This window comes from Betta splendens, chromosome 4 (assembly GCF_900634795.4).
Source record: "Betta splendens chromosome 4, fBetSpl5.4, whole genome shotgun sequence".
In the NCBI taxonomy this organism is placed as follows: Eukaryota; Metazoa; Chordata; class Actinopteri; order Anabantiformes; family Osphronemidae; genus Betta; species Betta splendens.
In genome coordinates, this window is record NC_040884.2 from 23,214,218 (window position 1) to 23,233,198 (window position 18,981).

At 44.4% G+C, this 18,981-nt stretch overlaps 2 protein-coding genes across 8 annotated transcripts; both read left to right on the forward strand.

The window, feature by feature from the left end:
- Window positions 1-737: 737 nt before the first annotated feature.
- On the forward strand, window positions 738-2,738 carry LOC114852869 (sialic acid-binding Ig-like lectin 7). Its single transcript, XM_055507709.1, has 5 exons — window positions 738-969; window positions 1,146-1,210; window positions 1,354-1,737; window positions 2,066-2,365; window positions 2,449-2,738. The coding sequence occupies exons 2-5, from the start codon at window positions 1,165-1,167 to the stop codon at window positions 2,721-2,723; spliced, it is 1,005 nt and encodes a 334-aa protein (XP_055363684.1). The 5' UTR covers window positions 738-969; window positions 1,146-1,164; the 3' UTR covers window positions 2,724-2,738.
- A 3,864-nt stretch (window positions 2,739-6,602) lies between these two features.
- LOC114853966 (B-cell receptor CD22-like) lies at window positions 6,603-14,799 on the forward strand. 7 transcript variants are annotated; one of them, XM_029147924.3, is made up of 9 exons: window positions 6,611-6,718; window positions 6,803-6,933; window positions 7,015-7,401; window positions 7,729-8,028; window positions 11,748-11,933; window positions 12,799-12,876; window positions 13,887-13,971; window positions 14,100-14,136; window positions 14,275-14,799. In XM_029147924.3, the coding sequence occupies exons 2-9, from the start codon at window positions 6,891-6,893 to the stop codon at window positions 14,479-14,481; spliced, it is 1,323 nt and encodes a 440-aa protein (XP_029003757.1). In that variant the 5' UTR covers window positions 6,611-6,718; window positions 6,803-6,890; the 3' UTR covers window positions 14,482-14,799. The 7 variants fall into 7 exon arrangements, with proteins under 7 accessions (XP_040926625.1, XP_040926624.1, XP_029003757.1 ...); XM_029147927.3 differs by lacking the exons at window positions 6,611-6,718; window positions 6,803-6,933; window positions 7,015-7,401; window positions 7,729-8,028 and adding exons at window positions 9,051-10,117; window positions 10,645-10,702; window positions 10,821-11,201; window positions 11,365-11,664; XM_041070690.2 differs by having other exon boundaries at window positions 6,606-6,933; window positions 7,018-7,401.
- Window positions 14,800-18,981: the final 4,182 nt, after the last annotated feature.

Genomic DNA, 18,981 nt, shown 5'->3' on the forward strand with positions numbered 1-18,981 from the left:
CCTGTAAATAGACATAACATGTTAAAAAGTTACAAAGCAGTGAATACACTTGGCTTCATAATTATCCTACGAACACCTCTAAACAACTGGTGCAGACTAGGATTAAAAATGTATTTATAGGATGATGCTCCTTTAGGCAGAAGCCTTCACTAATAAAGGAGTCTCATAAAAGACAAAGATCTCTGTGGTCTGACGCTGTTGCGACTCAGTTGGGAGGAGGTGCTGCGTGGGTTATGAGACCACAGTGAAGACGTTCTACAGAAGGAACCTGGGTTAAACATGCAGGAGAGCACACACACATCAGAGTGAGTGACTGGCTGGTGGAGGGTCGGCAGATGCTACAGAGCTACAACCAGAGTGTCAGACATTGAACAAATGCCCAGCTCTGATATGAGTCAAAGGGCTTTCAGTGTAAAGTGACCGGGGAAGTGAAACTGTGACTTCAAACAGAGACCGATGCAGAACGGGAAACAAGCTGGAAAGAGGCGAGACACATGAGGTTCACAGGTTTAAACCACACACTCTCTCTCTGGGTTTCATTGCTGCTGAAGTGGTTAATATTCAGTCATGTTTGCAATAAGGAAGATTTAGGACATCCAACATTTACACCCGTGAGAACAACATGTGCCTACTGGTTACAAATTGATGTGAAACCACAGTTTCCCTCCTTTCGTTTATTACAGTAACAGAAGTGGCTCCTGTGAGTTTGGGCAACACAAACCGGATGGTTACACACTGCCACACACTCAGCGGTGGATCGGTGTCATAACATCAGACTTCTGCACGAGCTCAGACGACACGTCTGCCACCAAACTGGGAACTCGGCTCATTTACTGAAAATAGGATAAACTTTATTATTTACTTTTATTATTTATTTTATTTAACTTGTTATTTACTACGAATCCACAAACTGTAATTTATATGCTATTGTACTGTTAAGCTGTAAACACAGAGATCTCATCTGGAAACGTAAGTAAACTTACACTCTGCTCCAACACACACTTCATTATAACAAACCATCAGTCACTCTCCGTGGATGTCGATCATCGATTCTTTAACTATTTGGAGGAAGTTTTTAACTTTTAAAGGAAGTTGAGAGTGGTGAGAAACTAAGCAGCGCCTTCTTTTACTGTGTTTCTAATCAGGGTGAGTCGGTGTGTGAACATGGAGACGGTCAGTGTCTTACTGAGCGTCCTCTGCGTTTCTGGAGGTTGGTTCAATTATTTAAACATTAATCTAAACATTAATGTGTCCTGACTAGAAGATGTTTTCTGTATAACTACAAACAACATAAAACAATGGTGTTCGTCTTCAAGCTAAACTTACTGTATTCATGATCCCGTTTTACAGCAGCTTTGGCTCAGTGCCCCAACAAGGTTTCAGATCTCTTCATCACCGCACCAAAAACAATGGAAGCACTGACTGGATCCTGTCTCATGATCCCATGTAGCTTTAAAACTAAACCAGAAAATCAAACCATCAGCGGCGGAACCATCTACGGAGTGTGGATTAAAAATGACCCAAGATTTAGTCTAAACCCAAACAATGTGATCTACAACGGCAGTAAGACAGTTAACAGTTATCCAGTGAATATCACTGGAAACCTGAGGCAGAGAAACTGCACCACTCTGTTCTCTGATCTGAAAGCAACACACACAGACTCGTACTACTTCAGGATAGAGAATGGAGCACTAAAAGCAACAGCTGCCTGTGATCCTGTTCAAATCAATGTTACAGGTAAACATTTTATTGATATTAGTTCATGACATTGTTCTTCTAACCTTTAGTGTTCCGCCTTTTGAGGAGTGCAGGCGTGTTTTCTCTCTGCTCCCACTCTACTTTTGCGTGCAGTGTCCTTGTCCTGTCTCTTCTGCACCCTGATCTGCTATTCTGGAATAACTCTCAGCGCCGGTCAAGCTGGCTGCTGATGAAATTTCTTCGCTGTGGGATTAATAAAGGCATTCTATTCTATTCTAATTAACCCAGAATAAAATAAAACGATTTAACTAACTGCAAACTCTAAGCTTGTGTTAGCTTAGAATTAAAATGTAATGTGAACCCACAGATTCTCCTCAAAAACCCAGGATTGAAATCTCAGGTGATCTGAGGGAGGATGTGTCTGTGACTATAACCTGCTCAGCTTCCACTCCCTGTCCACACCTCCCTCCTAAACTCACCTGGAATCTACAAGCAGAGCCTGACAACCACAGAGAGGGAAACAGAGATGGAACCTTCACTACTAAGATCCAGAAGACCATCACTCTGTCAGACAAATATGATGAACTCACCATCAACTGTTCTGCCTCATATCCTGTGACTGGAGACATCAAGACAGCACAGACTCAGCAGACTCTCAATGTTTCATGTAAGTCAACCACAGCTTGTTACTGGATCCTGTGGCCACATGAAGCTGATGTGAATTAACAGTCAAGGTGCCATTTTCCTCAGATGCCCCCAAGGACACCTCAGCCTCCATCAGTCCATCAGCTGTGGTGTCAGCAGGTAGCTGGGTGAACCTGAGCTGCTCCAGCAGAGCCAGGCCTCCTGTCAGCAGCTTCACCTGGTTCCAGATCAGCAGTGATGGAGCCAAGGCCAACGTATCTAAAGGAGCCTTCTACACATTTAATGCCACAGGTGGAGGAGTTTACCAATGTGTGGCCTCCAATGGCCTGGGTGCCCAGCCATCACAACAGATTCATCTGACTGTTGGAGGTAAACACTGACCTGGAAGGACATTTTTTTACATTCAACCTATTTTACAGCAAAGCAATATAAAAATTCCTTGTTATTGTTTTAGCCTCTGGTGGAACAGGGTCGTTCTCATGGGAAGCTGTTGCTGGGGGAACAGCTGCAGCTATTTGTATCATCTGTGTGATTGTTGCCTTCTGGTAAGTAACATTCTCTAGCTTCACTCAACAACAACCTGTGTTTATTGTTCAGCATTCCTTCTGTTTCATAGGATCTGGTAATCAGAACTTAAATAATTGAACTGAGCCTTGATCTTAGCTGCTCTCATGGGCCGTGTGCATGTGATAAACCATTGTCCTGTGATAGGACCAGTACACTAACTGACTCTCCCGTCTTTCAGGTGGATGAAGTCCAAACATCCATCTCCACAGACGCAGGTAGAAAAAGTACACAAATAACTGTTTTACATAAAGTTCCTTATTACTGTAGCAAGTTGATAAACAAAATTTACCTACCAGTTAATGTTGGGAAACATAACTTCCAACCATTTGTTCACATTAAAGCTAAGTAAGTCAAATATGTTTATACTTTACTTAAACCACAGGGAAAACCTTCAGCCTACATCATGTTTGGTTTTCTGTCAAACTGATCTTCAGTTCAACAACTGAGTCCAAATTCATTTCTACACATTGTCCTCTCTCCTGCTAACTGTAAGTCATAGAGGACTAAGTACTCCATCTTGTGGTGTGTTAGACATTCACCACTTGTGGCCTTCCCATTAACAAACATATTATATATCATAGTTTGAGTTGATCTGTGCAGGGGAAGCAGGATTTTATTTCTCTACAGTTCCAGATTAGATAGACAAATACTTTATTGATCCTCTTTGGGGGAGTGTGTTCTCTGCATTTGACCCATCCCCCATGTCTTGCTCAAAAACACATTAAACAGACTTTCCACGAACTGAACTACAGTCAAGCTCTTTTCCTCACAGTTTCCTCAGAGTCCAACAGGTGAGAATCCAAGTCCTCCACAAGCAGCCAGAGGAGAAGAACTCATCCATTATGGTGAGATCAGCTTCTCCAGGACGAGTGGCGACCCTTCGTCTCGCCCAGTGGACGGCGCTGGACAGCAGCAAGACACGGTTTACGCACAGGTCAACCCGTCCCAGAAAGAAAAAGCACCAGAGGTTTTGTACGGTCAAGTGAAGAAGAAATGAGTCCACAGAGGCCTTAAACCATGGAAATGCTTTCTGTTGTTGCAGCTTTGATGGTCAGCTCATTAATTAATACAGATGTGCATGTTTGATGATGCCTTGTATCGTACAGAACTTTGTGCTGTTGGGTTTCCGACAGTTTGTCAGTCAGTGTGAATAAAGTCCACTGAGCAGAGTGATGGTTGGACAGATGTGAGACTTCTGCAGGTCCACAGCAGAGACCCTCAGTGACCCGGGTATGATGTACAGTACTATAGGTTCTACTTCACAACGGCAATAAATTAAATTTGGTTGATGAAGAAGAAGTCCACCAAAGCCCAGCAAACGTTATAGGGACAATATTCTCAACAAGACCTCAGGAATGAGTTTCTCCACCACTGCAGGTTGACTTCATCATCCTCGTCCTCCTTAGAACTGCACTGACTCAAGAACCAATGTGTCTGAACACTGAGGAGTTCCTTCAGGCATCACCAGGCTGAGTGGAGCATTGAGCTGGAGTCTGCAGAGCTGAACAAAAATCATTGTTTTGTTTTTACGGCCATGTTCTGTAGCTTTGATACATGATTCAGAAAAATGTGTTTGTCCTGCAGTGAAACACATGTCCTACTGTTAAAGCAGGGTGTTCATGACAGCATTCATGCTTTAATGAGCAGCCAGCTCTGATTAGGGTTGTGCTTCCACACTGCTTGTTGTGCTTTCACACTGTTAATCCTAAAATGGGAAAAACTTATTAGTGTTAAGATGATCCAGCGGTGAACCATGGACCATGTTTCTAGTTTACCAGGATGACAGCTGAGCAGAGAGCTGTTCCTTTGAGCTGAAACCACTCAATTTCATTATCGTACGCACCAAGATCTTGTTTCTGCTTTTCTGCTGAGTGTTTTATGCTTAAACAAAATGCTGTGCATACAAGCAAAGCATCGTTCTGCAGCTGTTGGAGAGACCATCACTGGTCCTCAACCCACTGCAGGAAATTATTTTCTCATTGCTATATTCAAACCAATAAATGAACTTAATGTGACCTGTAAGAATGAAGACAGTGTCCATTGCATAAATTAAGACATCATCATAAACTTAAAAGTTCACTGTGGTAACTTCCTGGTCTGAATCTAAAACAGGAAGGTTTCTCTGAAAGTCAGGCAGTCGCATGTTTGTAACCCTTCTAAGAACGATATGATCACAACAAATTATTTCAGTGTATAAAGGAAACAAACGTGTGAACATGGAGACGGTCATTGTGTTACTGAGTGTCTGCTTTGTTTCAGGTGACATGTTGGTTCCTTTTTTTGTATAATAGTTGAATAATGGAATGCGTGAACTTCATGGAATCTGGTTTTATAATGTTTTTTTAATTGTTATGGAACAGGATTTAGGAGCTTTGGCTCGGTGTCTCAGGGATCCACCTCTCTTCATCACTGCACCAAAGGCGATGGAACCACTGACTGGATCCTGTCTGATGATCCATGTAACTTTACAACTAAACCAGAATCTGTGAAGCAGGGTTTGTCGTTGTTGTAGCTCCCTGGTGCGTGATCGCAGAAGTTGATGTAGGACGTCACAGTGTCTGTGTGCTCATTCAGCTGTTGGTGGGGGACCACCATGCATCCTGTGGTGGGACAGACCCAGTGCAGCGCGGGGGACGGCACGATAAGCACCGCTGATGGTGGTGTAGCAGTGGTCCAGTACCTTTTCCTCTCTGGTCGGACATTTGATAAACTTTTTGTATTTGGGAAGTTCAGATGAGAGGTTAGCTTAATAATAATCTCACATTATCATGAACCTCATCACTATGAGGACTGTCTTTCAGTGGTTAGACCTTCTTCCTTAATAACCAAACACATTCATCTGACCTTTTTTATTAATAAACTTCTGTTTCTCTCTCAGCTGGTTTAGATGCAGGTCCTCCAATAAACCAAAGGTAACTGACTAGAGTCATTATCTCCAGGTTTCAGGACTGAAGTGAGCTACAACAGGAATATTACAGATGAAAATACAACGAAGCTGAGAGTGAATCTCTCTGAGCTGCAGATCACTGACACCAGTCTGTTGGTTCCACAGGACACGACAGCAGGCGGCATCAACACTGTGACCAAGCAGTCTGCATGAGAACAGGAAGCCTCCTGTTCACCAGTGTTTATTCTGGTTTTATTATTACTCATTGTTTCCATGTTGTTCATTCGGGACCATATGTCAAACCTTCTGACTCAGTCGGGTGAAGACGCTGTGTGTGTTCTTGACATTGTTCATTAAGACGTGTGCTCTGGTGTGTGTGGATCAGATTCATGAAGACATCTCGGGAGAATTCTTACATGAAATATTTGAGTCCTGCTGAGATTAAACTAAAACACACCAACAACTGTGTGTTGCTGTGAAACCAATTCAACTCGAATCAACCGAATGTTAAACATTCTTTTATTGTACATTCAACGTCACAGGATTTAGGAGTTTGTGACAGAGTTTTAACCTGTCCAACATACTTGTCCTGCTGCACTTCCTCTCCCACACCAGAGATGACGTGTCCCAGTTTAAACGGCTTTATTTAACAGAACGGGTCTGATGGTGGCTAAGGCAGCTTTTACACTGGACCAGAACTCTAAGCAGATGGTTATGGGCCAATGCGTGGAACACTGAAGGAAAGACAGTGAACGAGCTAAAAACAGGAAGCAGGGACAAATATGTAATGAAAGTTGCCATGACATCAAACTTCCTCATTCACTGGACATGAACTCAAGAGTTCAGTCAATCTGTAACATGGTGCCCCCGAGTTCTGTTTAAATCATCATTATCAAAAAAAGAAAGTTCAGTTCGGTGCTGGTAAGGAAAATTATTGTACTTTTTAACCTTTAGGTTAGTCACAAACTACTCATCTGATTAACATCTGATCGCTTTTTGTTCAAGACAAGTGTGAATTGAAAATAGGGAAGTTACAATTCAAGTAAAACCAGAGAAAAGAAACATTTCATAATTTCCCCATTAACTTGTGAACATGGAGATGGTCAGCGTGTTACTGAGTGTCCTCTGTGTTTCAGGTGAGAAGTTGGCTCATTTAAAACATAACACTGATGTTTGTCTTCTAGCTAAATGAAAATGTTCACGATCTTGTTTTACAGCAGCTTTGGCTCAGTGCCCCAACAAGGATCCAGATCTCTTCATCACCGCACCAAAAACAATGGAAGCACTGACTGGATCCTGTCTCATGATCCCATGTAGCTTTAGAACTAAATCAGAAGATCAAACCATCAGCGGCGGAACCATCTACGGAGTGTGGATTAAAAATGATCCAAAATTTGGTCTAAACCCAAACAATGTGATCTACAACAGCAGTAAGACAGTTAACAGTTATCCAGTGACTATCACTGGAAACCTGAGGCAGAGAAACTGCACCACTCTGTTTTCTGCTCTGAAAGCAACATACACAGACATGTACTACTTCAGAATAGAGAACGGAGCACTAAAAGCAACAGCTCCCTGTGATCCTGTTCAAATCAATGTTACAGGTAAACATTTTATTGATATTAGTTTATAACATTGTTCTTCTAACCTTTAGTGTTCCGCCTTTTGAGGAGTGCAGGCATGTTTTCTCTCTGCTCCCACTCTACTTTTGCGTGCAGTGTCCTTGTCCTGTCTCTTCTGCACCCTGGTCTGCTATTCTGGAATAACGCTCAGCGCCGGTCAAACTGGCTGCTGATGAAATTTCTTCGCTGTGGGATTAATAAAGGCATTCTATTCTATTCTAATTAACCCAGAATAAATAAAACGATTTAACTAACTGCAAACTCTAAGATTATGTTAGCTTTGGTTTAAAACGTGATGTGAACCCACAGATTCTCCTCAAAAACCCAGAATTGAAATCTCGGGTGATCTGAGGGAGGATGTGTCTGTGACTATAACCTGCTCAGCTTCCACTCCCTGTCCACACCTCCCTCCTAAACTCACCTGGAATCTACAAGCAGAGCCTGACAACCACAGAGAGGAAAACACAGATGGAACCTTCACTACTAAGATCCAGGAGACCATCACTCTGTCAGACCAACATGATGGATTCACCATCAACTGTTCTGCCTCATATCCTGTGACTGAAGGCATCAAGACAGAAGAGACTCAGCAGACTCTCAATGTTTCATGTAAGTCAGTCCTGTAAAGTGATAAAGATACTGGCTATTATTTTAAAGCTTTGTGACCATGGTCTTTGTCTACTTCACGGTTCTGCAGTAGCTGAACCAAATCATTGGAGACCAATAGTTGGAGGAGTCACAGGAGTTTCTGTGTTCATCTGTGTGGTCTGTGCCATTTGGTGAGTATCATACAGTAACATTCTGGGAGTTTTACCTGCTGCCTGTTGTAAATTGTTAGTAACCTATCAAGTGTTACGGATCGGGGCAAACTAAACTCGAACTGTGCTCAGCATGAGCGGGAGTGAACAGGCTGCTAGGCCGACAAACACAAATTCACGACCCGGACAGAAACATGTAGCTAGACGTTAATTTAATATGGGACCAATGGAGAAAACAATAACAACTCAACAACTGTTGAGTAACAACTGCCTAGCAGGTATACAAACTAACATAAGGTCAATAACTGACCTGCTGTCATTCATTTAAACACAGACAATGTCATGTTTCATTTAAAAGACTTAAATGGCTTTTCTTCCAGGTGGTTAAAGTTCAAGCATCCATCTTCACATGAGGCACAGGTAAGAAGGCATCTAAATGTACTGTCAATGATTTGTTTTTTAAAAAAATACCTGCTCCTAACACACACACACACACACACACACCCTTAAAACACACCTGGTTGTGTGAATTCCTGGAGTTTTGCATTACTCCACATAATCACATATGAGATATGGCTGAGACACAGAGTGAGGCTAGTTGTTGCAGCTTCTCAGCATTTTTTTTCACTTGGTCTAATCCTACAGACTCTAACAGGTGAAGTCCTGGCTCTTCGTAATCCAGTAAGACCTGTAGAAGAAACTATCCATTATGGAGAGCTGGACTTCTCCATGCGGAGGCCTGAACCATCCTCTGACCCGAGGCAGAATGGTGCACAGCAGAACACCGTGTACGCTCAGGTCCAAGTGTCCAACAACAGCAAAACACAGTCAGATGACGACCAAGAGAACCTCTACACTCAAGTTAAGAATTAGTTCATGATTTTAGATAAATGAATTACCTGAATTTAAAACAGGGAAACACAATGAATGGTTTGATTCAGTTAATAAAAGGAATTCCATCTTCCACATAGTTTCATTATGTCCAACTATATCAAACATCAGAGACCAATAACATTTAATTTACCCCAATGGATGTATATTCAAAATTTGAGATTGAAAAACTTTTATTTATCCCAAAGGGGAATTATTTTGCACACTTTGATTGCAGTCACAGTTAGAAATACACACAAGAAGGTAGAGGGATTAAAAATAAGAATAAGCTTCATAGACACTGTCCTACTTCAGGCAGCTGACAGTGACTTTAACACAGAGTTCTGCTTAGTGAAGGCACCTGCTGCTGAGGTAGAGGATCCCTGAACATCAGGGCTGTTAACAGGAGCCTTTGAGTTGATTAGTCCACACTGCAAAGAAAGGCAAAGCGTCCAGACAACAAACCCACCGGAGCAGTTTAATAAAGGCACTGCAGCTGGACCCAAACAGGAGCAACAATGTGGAGGAAATGAAAAACAAGCTATTAAATAAGGTTCGGTTCAACTAATGGTTTTACTCTTGTGAGTAAAGTCAACATGGACATGTACTGATGACACTGATGGTCTTGATGGCAGCGTAGGTCATATCTAGGAGCACAGGCTCAGTGCTGCACCCTGCTGGGCAATGAATACATATTGATTATAACTACATTTATATTTTCAACACCCGCTTCAGATGTTATCACCCATAACGAATGGGCTCATTTTCAAATGCAGTCTTGTTATCAGATCATTGTACAAATGAAGCACAAGGCTGCAGGATGATTAATGATTGCCACGTATTAAGTGATGAATGCTGCTATGGACACATGAGGAGTGACAGTCATAAAAAGCTTTAGAAATATAATAGCTCATTACACAGCCCTGCTTCCATTCCTGCAGCATCTGTCATACGTTACAGCAGCTCAGTAAAAAGGTTGCACTCGTTTCCTGATTTGAGCTGAACCTCCTTAATTTCATCATCAGTTGCATCAAAAACCTGAGTCCTGCACTTTGCTGTGAGCTTCTCTGGTAAAGTATTCACTTCTTTAATGGATGTTTTAGTTTCCTATGAGCAAACAGGACTATCATTCATCTCTTTACCTGAAGGCTGAGTCGTGGCAGTGTAGTAAAGAACCCTCAGGTATAGGGACTATGCAGGGTTAGTGGTTATGTTGGGGAGGAATCATATTAGCCTAGAGCATTAAGCTAATCAGAGTAAGGCAAACATTTATTTTACTTGAACTTGTACACATGTACTAACATCTCTTTAAAGGTAAAATTTAAATTTAAAAAAATTCAAACTTTGTTATACAGATGATCAGATCAGTTCGATGCAAGATTAAGCTGCGGTCATGTCTTGAATTTTGTGTCGGGGAAACTGGTCCTTTTAAAGACATATCTGACTTCCTTAGTCGCAAGATAAAAATGAATTATACTGTATCTGTGAAGTGAGCTTGTTCAGGAAGTTTACTGTGTGAATTTAAAATGGGGAAGTTACTGGTTTAGAAGACTAAAAATAAGAAAAGTGCAAATTCACTGTTATATTGCGTTACCAGGAAAAAAGGGTGAACATGGAGATGGTCAGGGTGATGCTGAGTGCCCTCTTTGTGTCTGGTGAGATATTCCTTCACTTAATTGTCATTAGTATATTTAAAATGTGTCATTGGGAACAAATTAAAAACCCAAACCTTTGTTCATTTCCCATGTTTTCTTAATCATGATTAAATTACAGGAGCTTTGGCTGTTTGTACTGAAACATCACACCTCTTCATCACTGCTCCAAAGATGATGGAAGCACTGACTGGATCCTGTCTGATTATTCCATGTAACTTTAGCTTTGAACCAAAACATCTGTTCATCAGCACCGGAAACATCTACGGAGTGTGGATTAAAAATGACAAGGACATTTGGCAAAACCCAAACAATGTGATCTACAACAGCAGTGGAACAGTAACAACCTACCCAATGAATATCACTGGAAACCTGACACAGACAAACTGCACCACTCTGTTCTCTGATCTAATCACAACACACACAGACACGTACTACTTCAGGATTGATGGGTCGCAGAAGGCAACAGCTGTTTGTGATCCTCTGCAGATCAATGTCAGAGGTGAGAGTTTTACTTAAATTTATAATAAATTTAATTAAATTATAAATTATAATATTAAACTATTCTTCAATATTACATTACTAAATATCATAATAACCACTAAATGGTGATTTATTGTTCAAGCTGTAATGTTTTATCTTTTCTATATCACGTGAACCCCCAGATGCTCCTGGAAGTCCCAGACTTACCATCTCAGGTGATCTGAGGGAGAATGTGTCTGTGACTATAACCTGCTCAGCTTCCACTCCCTGTCCACACCTCCCTCCTAAACTCACCTGGAATCTACAAGCAGCGCCTGACAACCACAGAGAGGGAAACACAGATGGAACCTTCACTACTAAGATCCAGAAGACCATCACTCTGTCAGACCAACATGATGGACTCACCATCAACTGTTCTGCCTCATATCCTGTGACTGAAGGCATCAAAACAGCACAGACTCTGGTGAATCTCAGTGTTTCATGTAAGTCAACCACAGCTTGTTACTGGATCCTGTGGCCACATGAAGCTGATGTGAATTAACAGTCAAGGTGCCATTTTCCTCAGATGCCCCCAAGGACACCTCAGCCTCCATCAGTCCATCAGCTGTGGTGTCAGCAGGTAGCTGGGTGAACCTGAGCTGCTCCAGCAGAGCCAGGCCTCCTGTCAGCAGCTTCACCTGGTTCCAGATCAGCAGTGATGGAGCCAAGGCCAACGTATCTAAAGGAGCCTTCTACACATTTAATGCCACAGGTAGAGATGTCCAACTCGAGACCTCCTGCTCGACTCAGCGTCGATCTTTTGAAGCGGAAGTGTCGTCAAGCAGAATCTCGAGCGCGTTCCGAACCACGTGACCAATGAGAGCGAGAGGTGTCGATACGTCACGTGACTGCCGAGCGGCTTAAGTGCAGTTTGAACGGACGGTTGTTTTTACATGTCAGCGCTTTATAAACGTGGCAAGCGGTCCGGAGATGATCTACTGTATAAGATGATAGATGATCTATAAGATAGACAGGTTTCACATTACAGACATCTGTAATGTATTCATGACAAGTTCAAAATGTAATTAAAGACTAAACTACATTTTGACAAGTCGCAATTTCAATATGATATCTTTATTAGTCAGACATCAGTGCATTCAAACGGCTCTTCTCCAAAGCTGGAGAGGTGGCGAGAATGTGATTAAAGTCATGTTCTGTGGAAAAATAAAATTAAATAAAGGTCTTTGATTAAACTAACTGACAAACATGTCTCCTCAATGTAGTAATAAACAGAGTTACAGTAGAACCAAATACAGCTCTAATAACATTGAACTATCAAACATATTTACCACATCAAGGCTTCTTATATATATTCTATATTATATTATATAATTATCCACAGAGAAACACAAATAAATTTTATTTGACAATAAAACATGGACTGTGATCCTGAACAACCACGTATCAGAGAGGGTTTGATGGTCAGTCTGCTCTGATGCAGTTCTTACGCACAACCAGCAGGTGACGTTGTTCTGACTGTGTCATGATGGTGTCGAGCAATGTGTCGATTACAGCCCAACTGTGTCATAGTTGCTCAGTGATTCATGAGGCTTCGATTTCGCCATCTCTAGCCACAGGTGGAGGAGTTTACTACTGCGTGGCCTCCAACGGCCTGGGTGCCCAGCCATCACCAATGCTTCATCTGACTGTTGGAGGTAAATACTGACCTGGAACCATATATGAGGTTGAATAAATGTATGTAACGTACTTAACCTTTTGGGCCCAAGTCTATTTTCCCCTAGAAAATGGCATAAGTACATTCTAATGATGGTATCGCTACAAACCCAAAGTCTATTTAAGGGCAATTATACTTAATTAAGTGGACACCTGTGAAATGTAATAGGGGGTCCATTAATGTCCATTAAAAGACATTTATATAGTGTTGTAGCCCGGAATCTGCTGTTTAATTTGATGTTAGGCAATAATCATTTATACTGAATAGTCTGTTCTTATTTATGGATAACCTCCCTGTCAGACTTCAGCAGATGTCGGACCCACATGCACAGTACACTTGAGGGTTGAGGAGTAAAACAGTGTTAATTGTAACAACGTAGTCAGGCAGTCCGGGTCATACACAGGGTGTCTCAGCATTAGGTACAATGAGGAGCAGGCGAGATCGGGTCCAAGAGACAGGCAGAGGTTCGGTACACGGATAGGCTCGGCAATGGTACAGACAGGGGCTAGGCAAAACTCACTGGTCAGACGGTCAGACAAATACCACAATCCAGGGCGAAGGTACAGAGGAGGGTCAGGCAGGAATCGGCGGTCAATAACAGGCAAGATCAGCAAGACGAGATAACAGCACAAGCACGCTGGCTAGTGGTGCTAGGACTCAACAATCTGGCAGCTAGAGTGTGTGAGAGGTGGAGACTAAATACTGGTGTTGATTTACTAATTACGGACAGGTGTGGATAATGGGAACCGGTGATGACAGAAACAGCTGAGGTGAGAGGTGAACAGGAAGTCCTTTCAACATAAAACAGGAACTGACATAAATCGTGACACTCCCTAAACCCCAAATACACAAATAGGTCCCTCTAGGGTCTCCCTGAAAAGCCTGATTAATTTAATAAATTCTCAAAGTTTTAGCTTGTTAATAAAACTAAATGTACACCAGTGACCAGCAACAGCTTCCAGTGAAGTTTTAATGTTTTTATTTCTGCAGGAACTGAGAAGCTTTTATCTTTGGGAGCAGTTGTTGGAGGAATCACTGGGGTTTTTGTACTTCTCTGCATGGTTGTTGTCACCTGGTACGTACAGAATAGAGCGCCAATTGTGTTATATGAACTGTCTGTCATGGAAGAAAAACTGCTGCTGCTTAAACAACTCTCTTTAAAAATGTATTTTACTATAACAGAAACATTCTTCTGTTTTTCAGGAGGTTAAAATCCAAAAATCAGTCTTCACAAACACAGGTGAGAGACACGTCCCACACCTACCTACAGTACAGAACACAAAAGCTCAATGCACTTGTGGTGTTGACACATGAACAGCATTTTTCTGGTAGATGTGATGGTCTGAGGTCCTCACGACATTTCTCACTGGCGTCACAGGTGACAACAGGTGAAGATTCAAAAACAGAAGATGAGACTATTCATTACGGGGAGATCAACTTCTCCAGCCGAAGATCTAAACCATCACCTGACTCACATGAGCAGCAGCAGGACACAGTGTACGCTCAGGTCAGCGTGTCTGGGAGAGGAAACCCGTTAAGGCAGGCTGCAGGTGGCCAGGACGACATCTATGCTCAAATTAATTAAAAGGCAGTTATGATGAGTGCTTGAATATATGGATTGTATTTATTTTTATAGTCTGTTCCTCTTGCTACAGATGACCACAGAGAAACCAAAAGCACTTTGTCTCACTCTCATCCAGCAGCTTTGCTGGACCAAAGCAGTGAATAACACATTCCTGATGATTAAATCCACTTCAGATTGTTTAATGTGTGTTTCCACAAAAGTCTTACTTTATGGGAAAAAGAGAACAAACTTTGAAGTTTTTGGAGCACAACAGGTTTCACATTCTGGCTAATGAAGACAAATGGTTTGAGTCATGTACATTAAAGAATGACCATAAGAGACATTGATCCAGGACTTTATTTATCAGCCACCTGTGATGCAGTCAGAACCGCTTCATCAAGCTGTTCAACACCGATTGACATGATTTGATATTAATGACCTACATTCTTCCCACTAGCTTGACAGATGTGACATGCTCATGAAGCTCCTGTAAATCCAGTCATCACATTCCTACAGTTAGGAACAAGAGATTATCAGTCAAGACAAGTCAATTATCTCTATATACTCTTCCTGAAAGAGCGAAACTGCCTATCACACATGGCATGCAGCCCAGCAAAGCACAAAAAAACAGTAACATTTGATACATGTAGCACTGAAATGCAGCTATTTGTAGATGTTTGTGTTCAATGGTAAAATCGTAACAGTAGTTTTCAACAGTTGTTAACAAACAGTTGATAGCAGCTTAAATTCAAAAACACAAGGTAATTTTTCTTTTAAATAAAAGACCAATGTCAAAGGATATTGATGAAGATGAGTTCTTTGTGAAAGCTGAGAGATAAACATTTAACAGAAAGAGTAAAACAAACAGTTAAAGACTTTAAATACAGCACTGCCTGCATCGCAGGACATAATATCTACTGGACCCAACCATCGAAACGTTCTGTTCAGGCTTGTTTTATTTGGGCTAAATAAAAAAGTAGCTGCAGCTAAAACACCTACATGTTGTCACAACTGCATGAAGACTTGCATATATTTGTTGTATTTCTCTTTATGTTACCAAAGTCAGCTTCCAGGTTCTCGCATTTATTTTGTGGTACAGTTTGGCATGAAAACATTTTACTACTGTTGATTTATACCTGTTCAAAAGAGTGAACAGTGACAGTGATGTCAAAGCTTTGGTAAAAACCATCATTTGACCCAATTAGTATGTCAGTAAAATTACTCTATGGTGAAACGATACTTCTGCTCAATAATCGCCTCTAAGTCTCGATGTTTGCTGTCTCCTTCCTAACATTGAAACCCGCCGCTCCCGCCCGACAGCCAATCAGAGTAGAGAGCCACTGACATGATGTCAGGCTTGGGCAGGTGTCGGACCCACATGCACGGCGCAGAAACACAGATGTGATTAAGTGCAGGTTTATTCGGTGAATCAGAGTCAGGCAGTCCAGGTCAAACACAGTACGTTCCAGTAGGCAATATACAAAGGAGCAGGCAATCTCAGAATCAAGGTCCAGGCAGGGTTCGGTACACGAGCAGACTTGGCGACAGTACAGACAAGGATCAGGCAAAAACTCACGGTCAGATTATCAGGCACAGGTCTTTCACAGGTTGCAGGATCAACAGGGTTCAGGCAAGAATCAAAGGTCGAGGCGGTCACGGTCAAAACACGAATGGCTACAATAGAATGCTGGAAAGAGTACATGAACTAACAATCTGGCGACTGGTGTGGGTGAGAGGTGGAGGTTAAGTACAGGTGCTGATTACTAATTAGCAACAGGTGTGGATGATGAGAACCGGAGCGTGACAGGAAGTTAACAAAATAAAACAGGATGTGACACGTAACATGAATCATGACAGTACCCCCCCCCCTATGGCGTCTTCCACGGCGCCAACGAGCCCCTCCCCCCTCCGCCCAGGGCGGGTGGAGGGAGGAACCAGGAGGAGGGCCCGAATCTCCCCCCCTCGCCCGGGCGATGAAGCAGGGTGGGAGGAGGGAGGACATCAGGAGGAGGGTCCAGCGCCGGAATCCTCCTCGTCTGCAGAACCGTGGCTGTGGTGCCCCATCCCGTCCGGGGACGGGGCCTCAGGATGTGCTGCATGAAAGTCTCTGATAAGGGACTTGTCCAGTATGTCCCGGGCCGGCACCCAAGAGCGTTCGTCCGGCCCGTAGCCCTCCCAGTCGACCAGATACTGGAAGCCCCGCCCCCGACGTCTGCAGTCGCGGAGGTCCCGAACCGTGTAGACAGGCCCTCCGTCCACGATCCGAGGAGGAGGAGGCGGTTGATGTGGAGGGACCATGGGGCACGATCGATAGGGTTTGAGGCGGCTGATGTGGAATGTGGGGTGGATCTTCATTGTCCTGGGCAATGAGAGCCTCACAGAAACAGGATTAATAATTTGCGATATCGTATATGGACCAATGAATTTCGGAGTCAACTTACGGGTCTGGGCCTGCAACCTGAGGTCTCTGGTGGACAACCAGACCTGATCGCCCACCTTGTATTCTGGACCCGGTATCCGCTTACGGTCGGCCGCCCGCTTGTACTGGTCCCGTGCCCGCAACATGGTGCGCCGTGCCTGCAACCATGTGCGACGGCAACGCTGGACCAGGGCGTGCGCCGACGGGACGCGGACCTCTTCCTCCGAAGCCGGAAATAATGGCGGCTGGAACCCATAGGCGCACTGAAACGGGGTCAGTCCGGTGGAGGCGCAGGGCAGCGTGTTGTGGGCGAACTCCACCCACACGAGTTTGCTGGCCCATGACCCCGGGTTTCTGGAGGCGAGGAGCCGCAATCCTACCTCCAACTGCTGATTGGCCCGTTCGGCCTGTCCATTGGACTCGGGGTGGTACCCTGACGATAAGCTAACTTCCGCCCCTAGGAGAGAACAGAACTCTCGCCAAAATCGCGAGACGAACTGGGGCCCTCGGTCCGACACAATGTCTGAGGGGAAGCCGTGGAGTTTAAAAACATGCTCGAGCATGGCTTGGGCCGTAGCCTTGGCTGACGGCAACTTGGGTAGGGATATAAAGTGGGCTAACCTGGAGAAGCGGTCTACCACCGTCATGACGACTGTCTTCCCCTGGGAGGGTGGTAGGCCGGTGACGAAATCCAGGGCTAGGTGTGACCAGGGGCGGTGCGGTACCGGCAGAGGACGCAGCAGACCGGCCGGTCGCTGATGCGACGCCTTGCCCATGGCACACGTGGGGCATGCGGCGACGTATTCCTGGACGTCCTTCTTCACCGTCGGCCACCAGAACCTCTCCCCCAGCCTAAACAGAGTGCCAGCCACCCCGGGGTGTCCACTTACTAGTGAGGCGTGAGCCCACTGGATGACCTCTCCCCTGAGGTCGGGTGGCACGAACAGCCGGTTGGGCGGGACGCCGCGTGGGACTGGACGGTCGCGGTTGGCCTCCCGTACCCGACGCTCCACCGACCAGGTGACTGCCCCCACCAGACATCCCGGCGGTAGGATGGACTCAGGTTCTGCTGGTTCCTGCTGCGCGTCATGCAGACGAGACAGAACGTCAGGTTTCACATTCTTGGATCCAGGACGGTACGACAAGTGAAAATTGAAGCGACTGAAGAACAGTGCCCATCGGGCCTGGCGTGAGTTCAGCCGCTTCGCCGTTCTCAGGTACTCAAGGTTCTTATGATCTGTATATACTAGGAAAGGCTGGTCTGCCCCCTCCAGCCAGTGTCTCCACTCCTCTAGGGATACCTTTACCGCGAGCAGTTCTCGGTCCCCAATGTCGTAATTCCGCTCCGCGGGAGATAGCTTGCGGGACATGAAGGCACATGGGTGGATCCTACCGTCCGTGGGATCCCTCTGGGACAGCACGGCCCCGACTCCGGAGTTGGACGCGTCGACCTCCACCACGAACTGCCGCTGTGGGTCGGGCATCCGCAGCACGGGTGCCGTGACGAAACTGCGTTTCAAACGTTGAAACGCCTCCTCTGCCTCGCCTGTCCACTGAAAAGCAGTCTTACATGAGGTTAGTGCGTGCAATGGAGCGGCAATGCTGCTGAACCTCCTGATGAACTTTCTGTAAAAGTTGGCAAATCCTAGGAAGCGCTGCACCTCCTTCCTGCTCTGTGGGACCGGCCACTCCTGAACTGCCTGGGTCTTGGCTGGGTCCATTTCGATCTTGTCCCTGCTGACGATAAATCCTAAAAACGAGACCTGGTCTGCATGGAACTCACACTTTTCTGCCTTAACATATAATCGGTGTTCCAGTAATTTCCTGAGGACCTGGCGGACATGAGCAATGTGCTCCTCCTCGGAGCGGGAAAAGACCAGGATATCATCAAGGTATACAAAGACAAAGTCATTTATCATGGGGCCGAGTACCTCATTGACAAACGCCTGGAAGACCGCTGGCGCGTTGGTCAGACCAAAGGGCATGACGAGGTACTCATAGTGTCCATTCGGGGTATTGAAGGCCGTCTTCCATTCGTCCCCCTCTCGGATCCGAACCAGGTGGTAGGCGTTACGGAGGTCCAACTTGGTAAAGTGCGTAGC

Bases quoted from the DNA above. Each gene is read 5' to 3' on its own strand.
- LOC114852869 (XM_055507709.1), top strand. From the start codon at position 1,165: ATGGAGACGGTCAGTGTCTTACTGAGCGTCCTCTGCGTTTCTGGAG. The intron at 1,211-1,353 runs GTTGGTTCAATT...GTTTTACAGCAG, and splicing joins CGTCCTCTGCGTTTCTGGAG to CTTTGGCTCAGTGCCCCAAC. The intron at 2,366-2,448 runs GTAAGTCAACCA...CATTTTCCTCAG, and splicing joins GCAGACTCTCAATGTTTCAT to ATGCCCCCAAGGACACCTCA.
- LOC114853966 (XM_029147924.3), top strand. From the start codon at position 6,891: ATGGAGATGGTCAGCGTGTTACTGAGTGTCCTCTGTGTTTCAG. The intron at 6,934-7,014 runs GTGAGAAGTTGG...CTTGTTTTACAG, and splicing joins GAGTGTCCTCTGTGTTTCAG to CAGCTTTGGCTCAGTGCCCC. The intron at 7,402-7,728 runs GTAAACATTTTA...GTGAACCCACAG, and splicing joins TGTTCAAATCAATGTTACAG to ATTCTCCTCAAAAACCCAGA.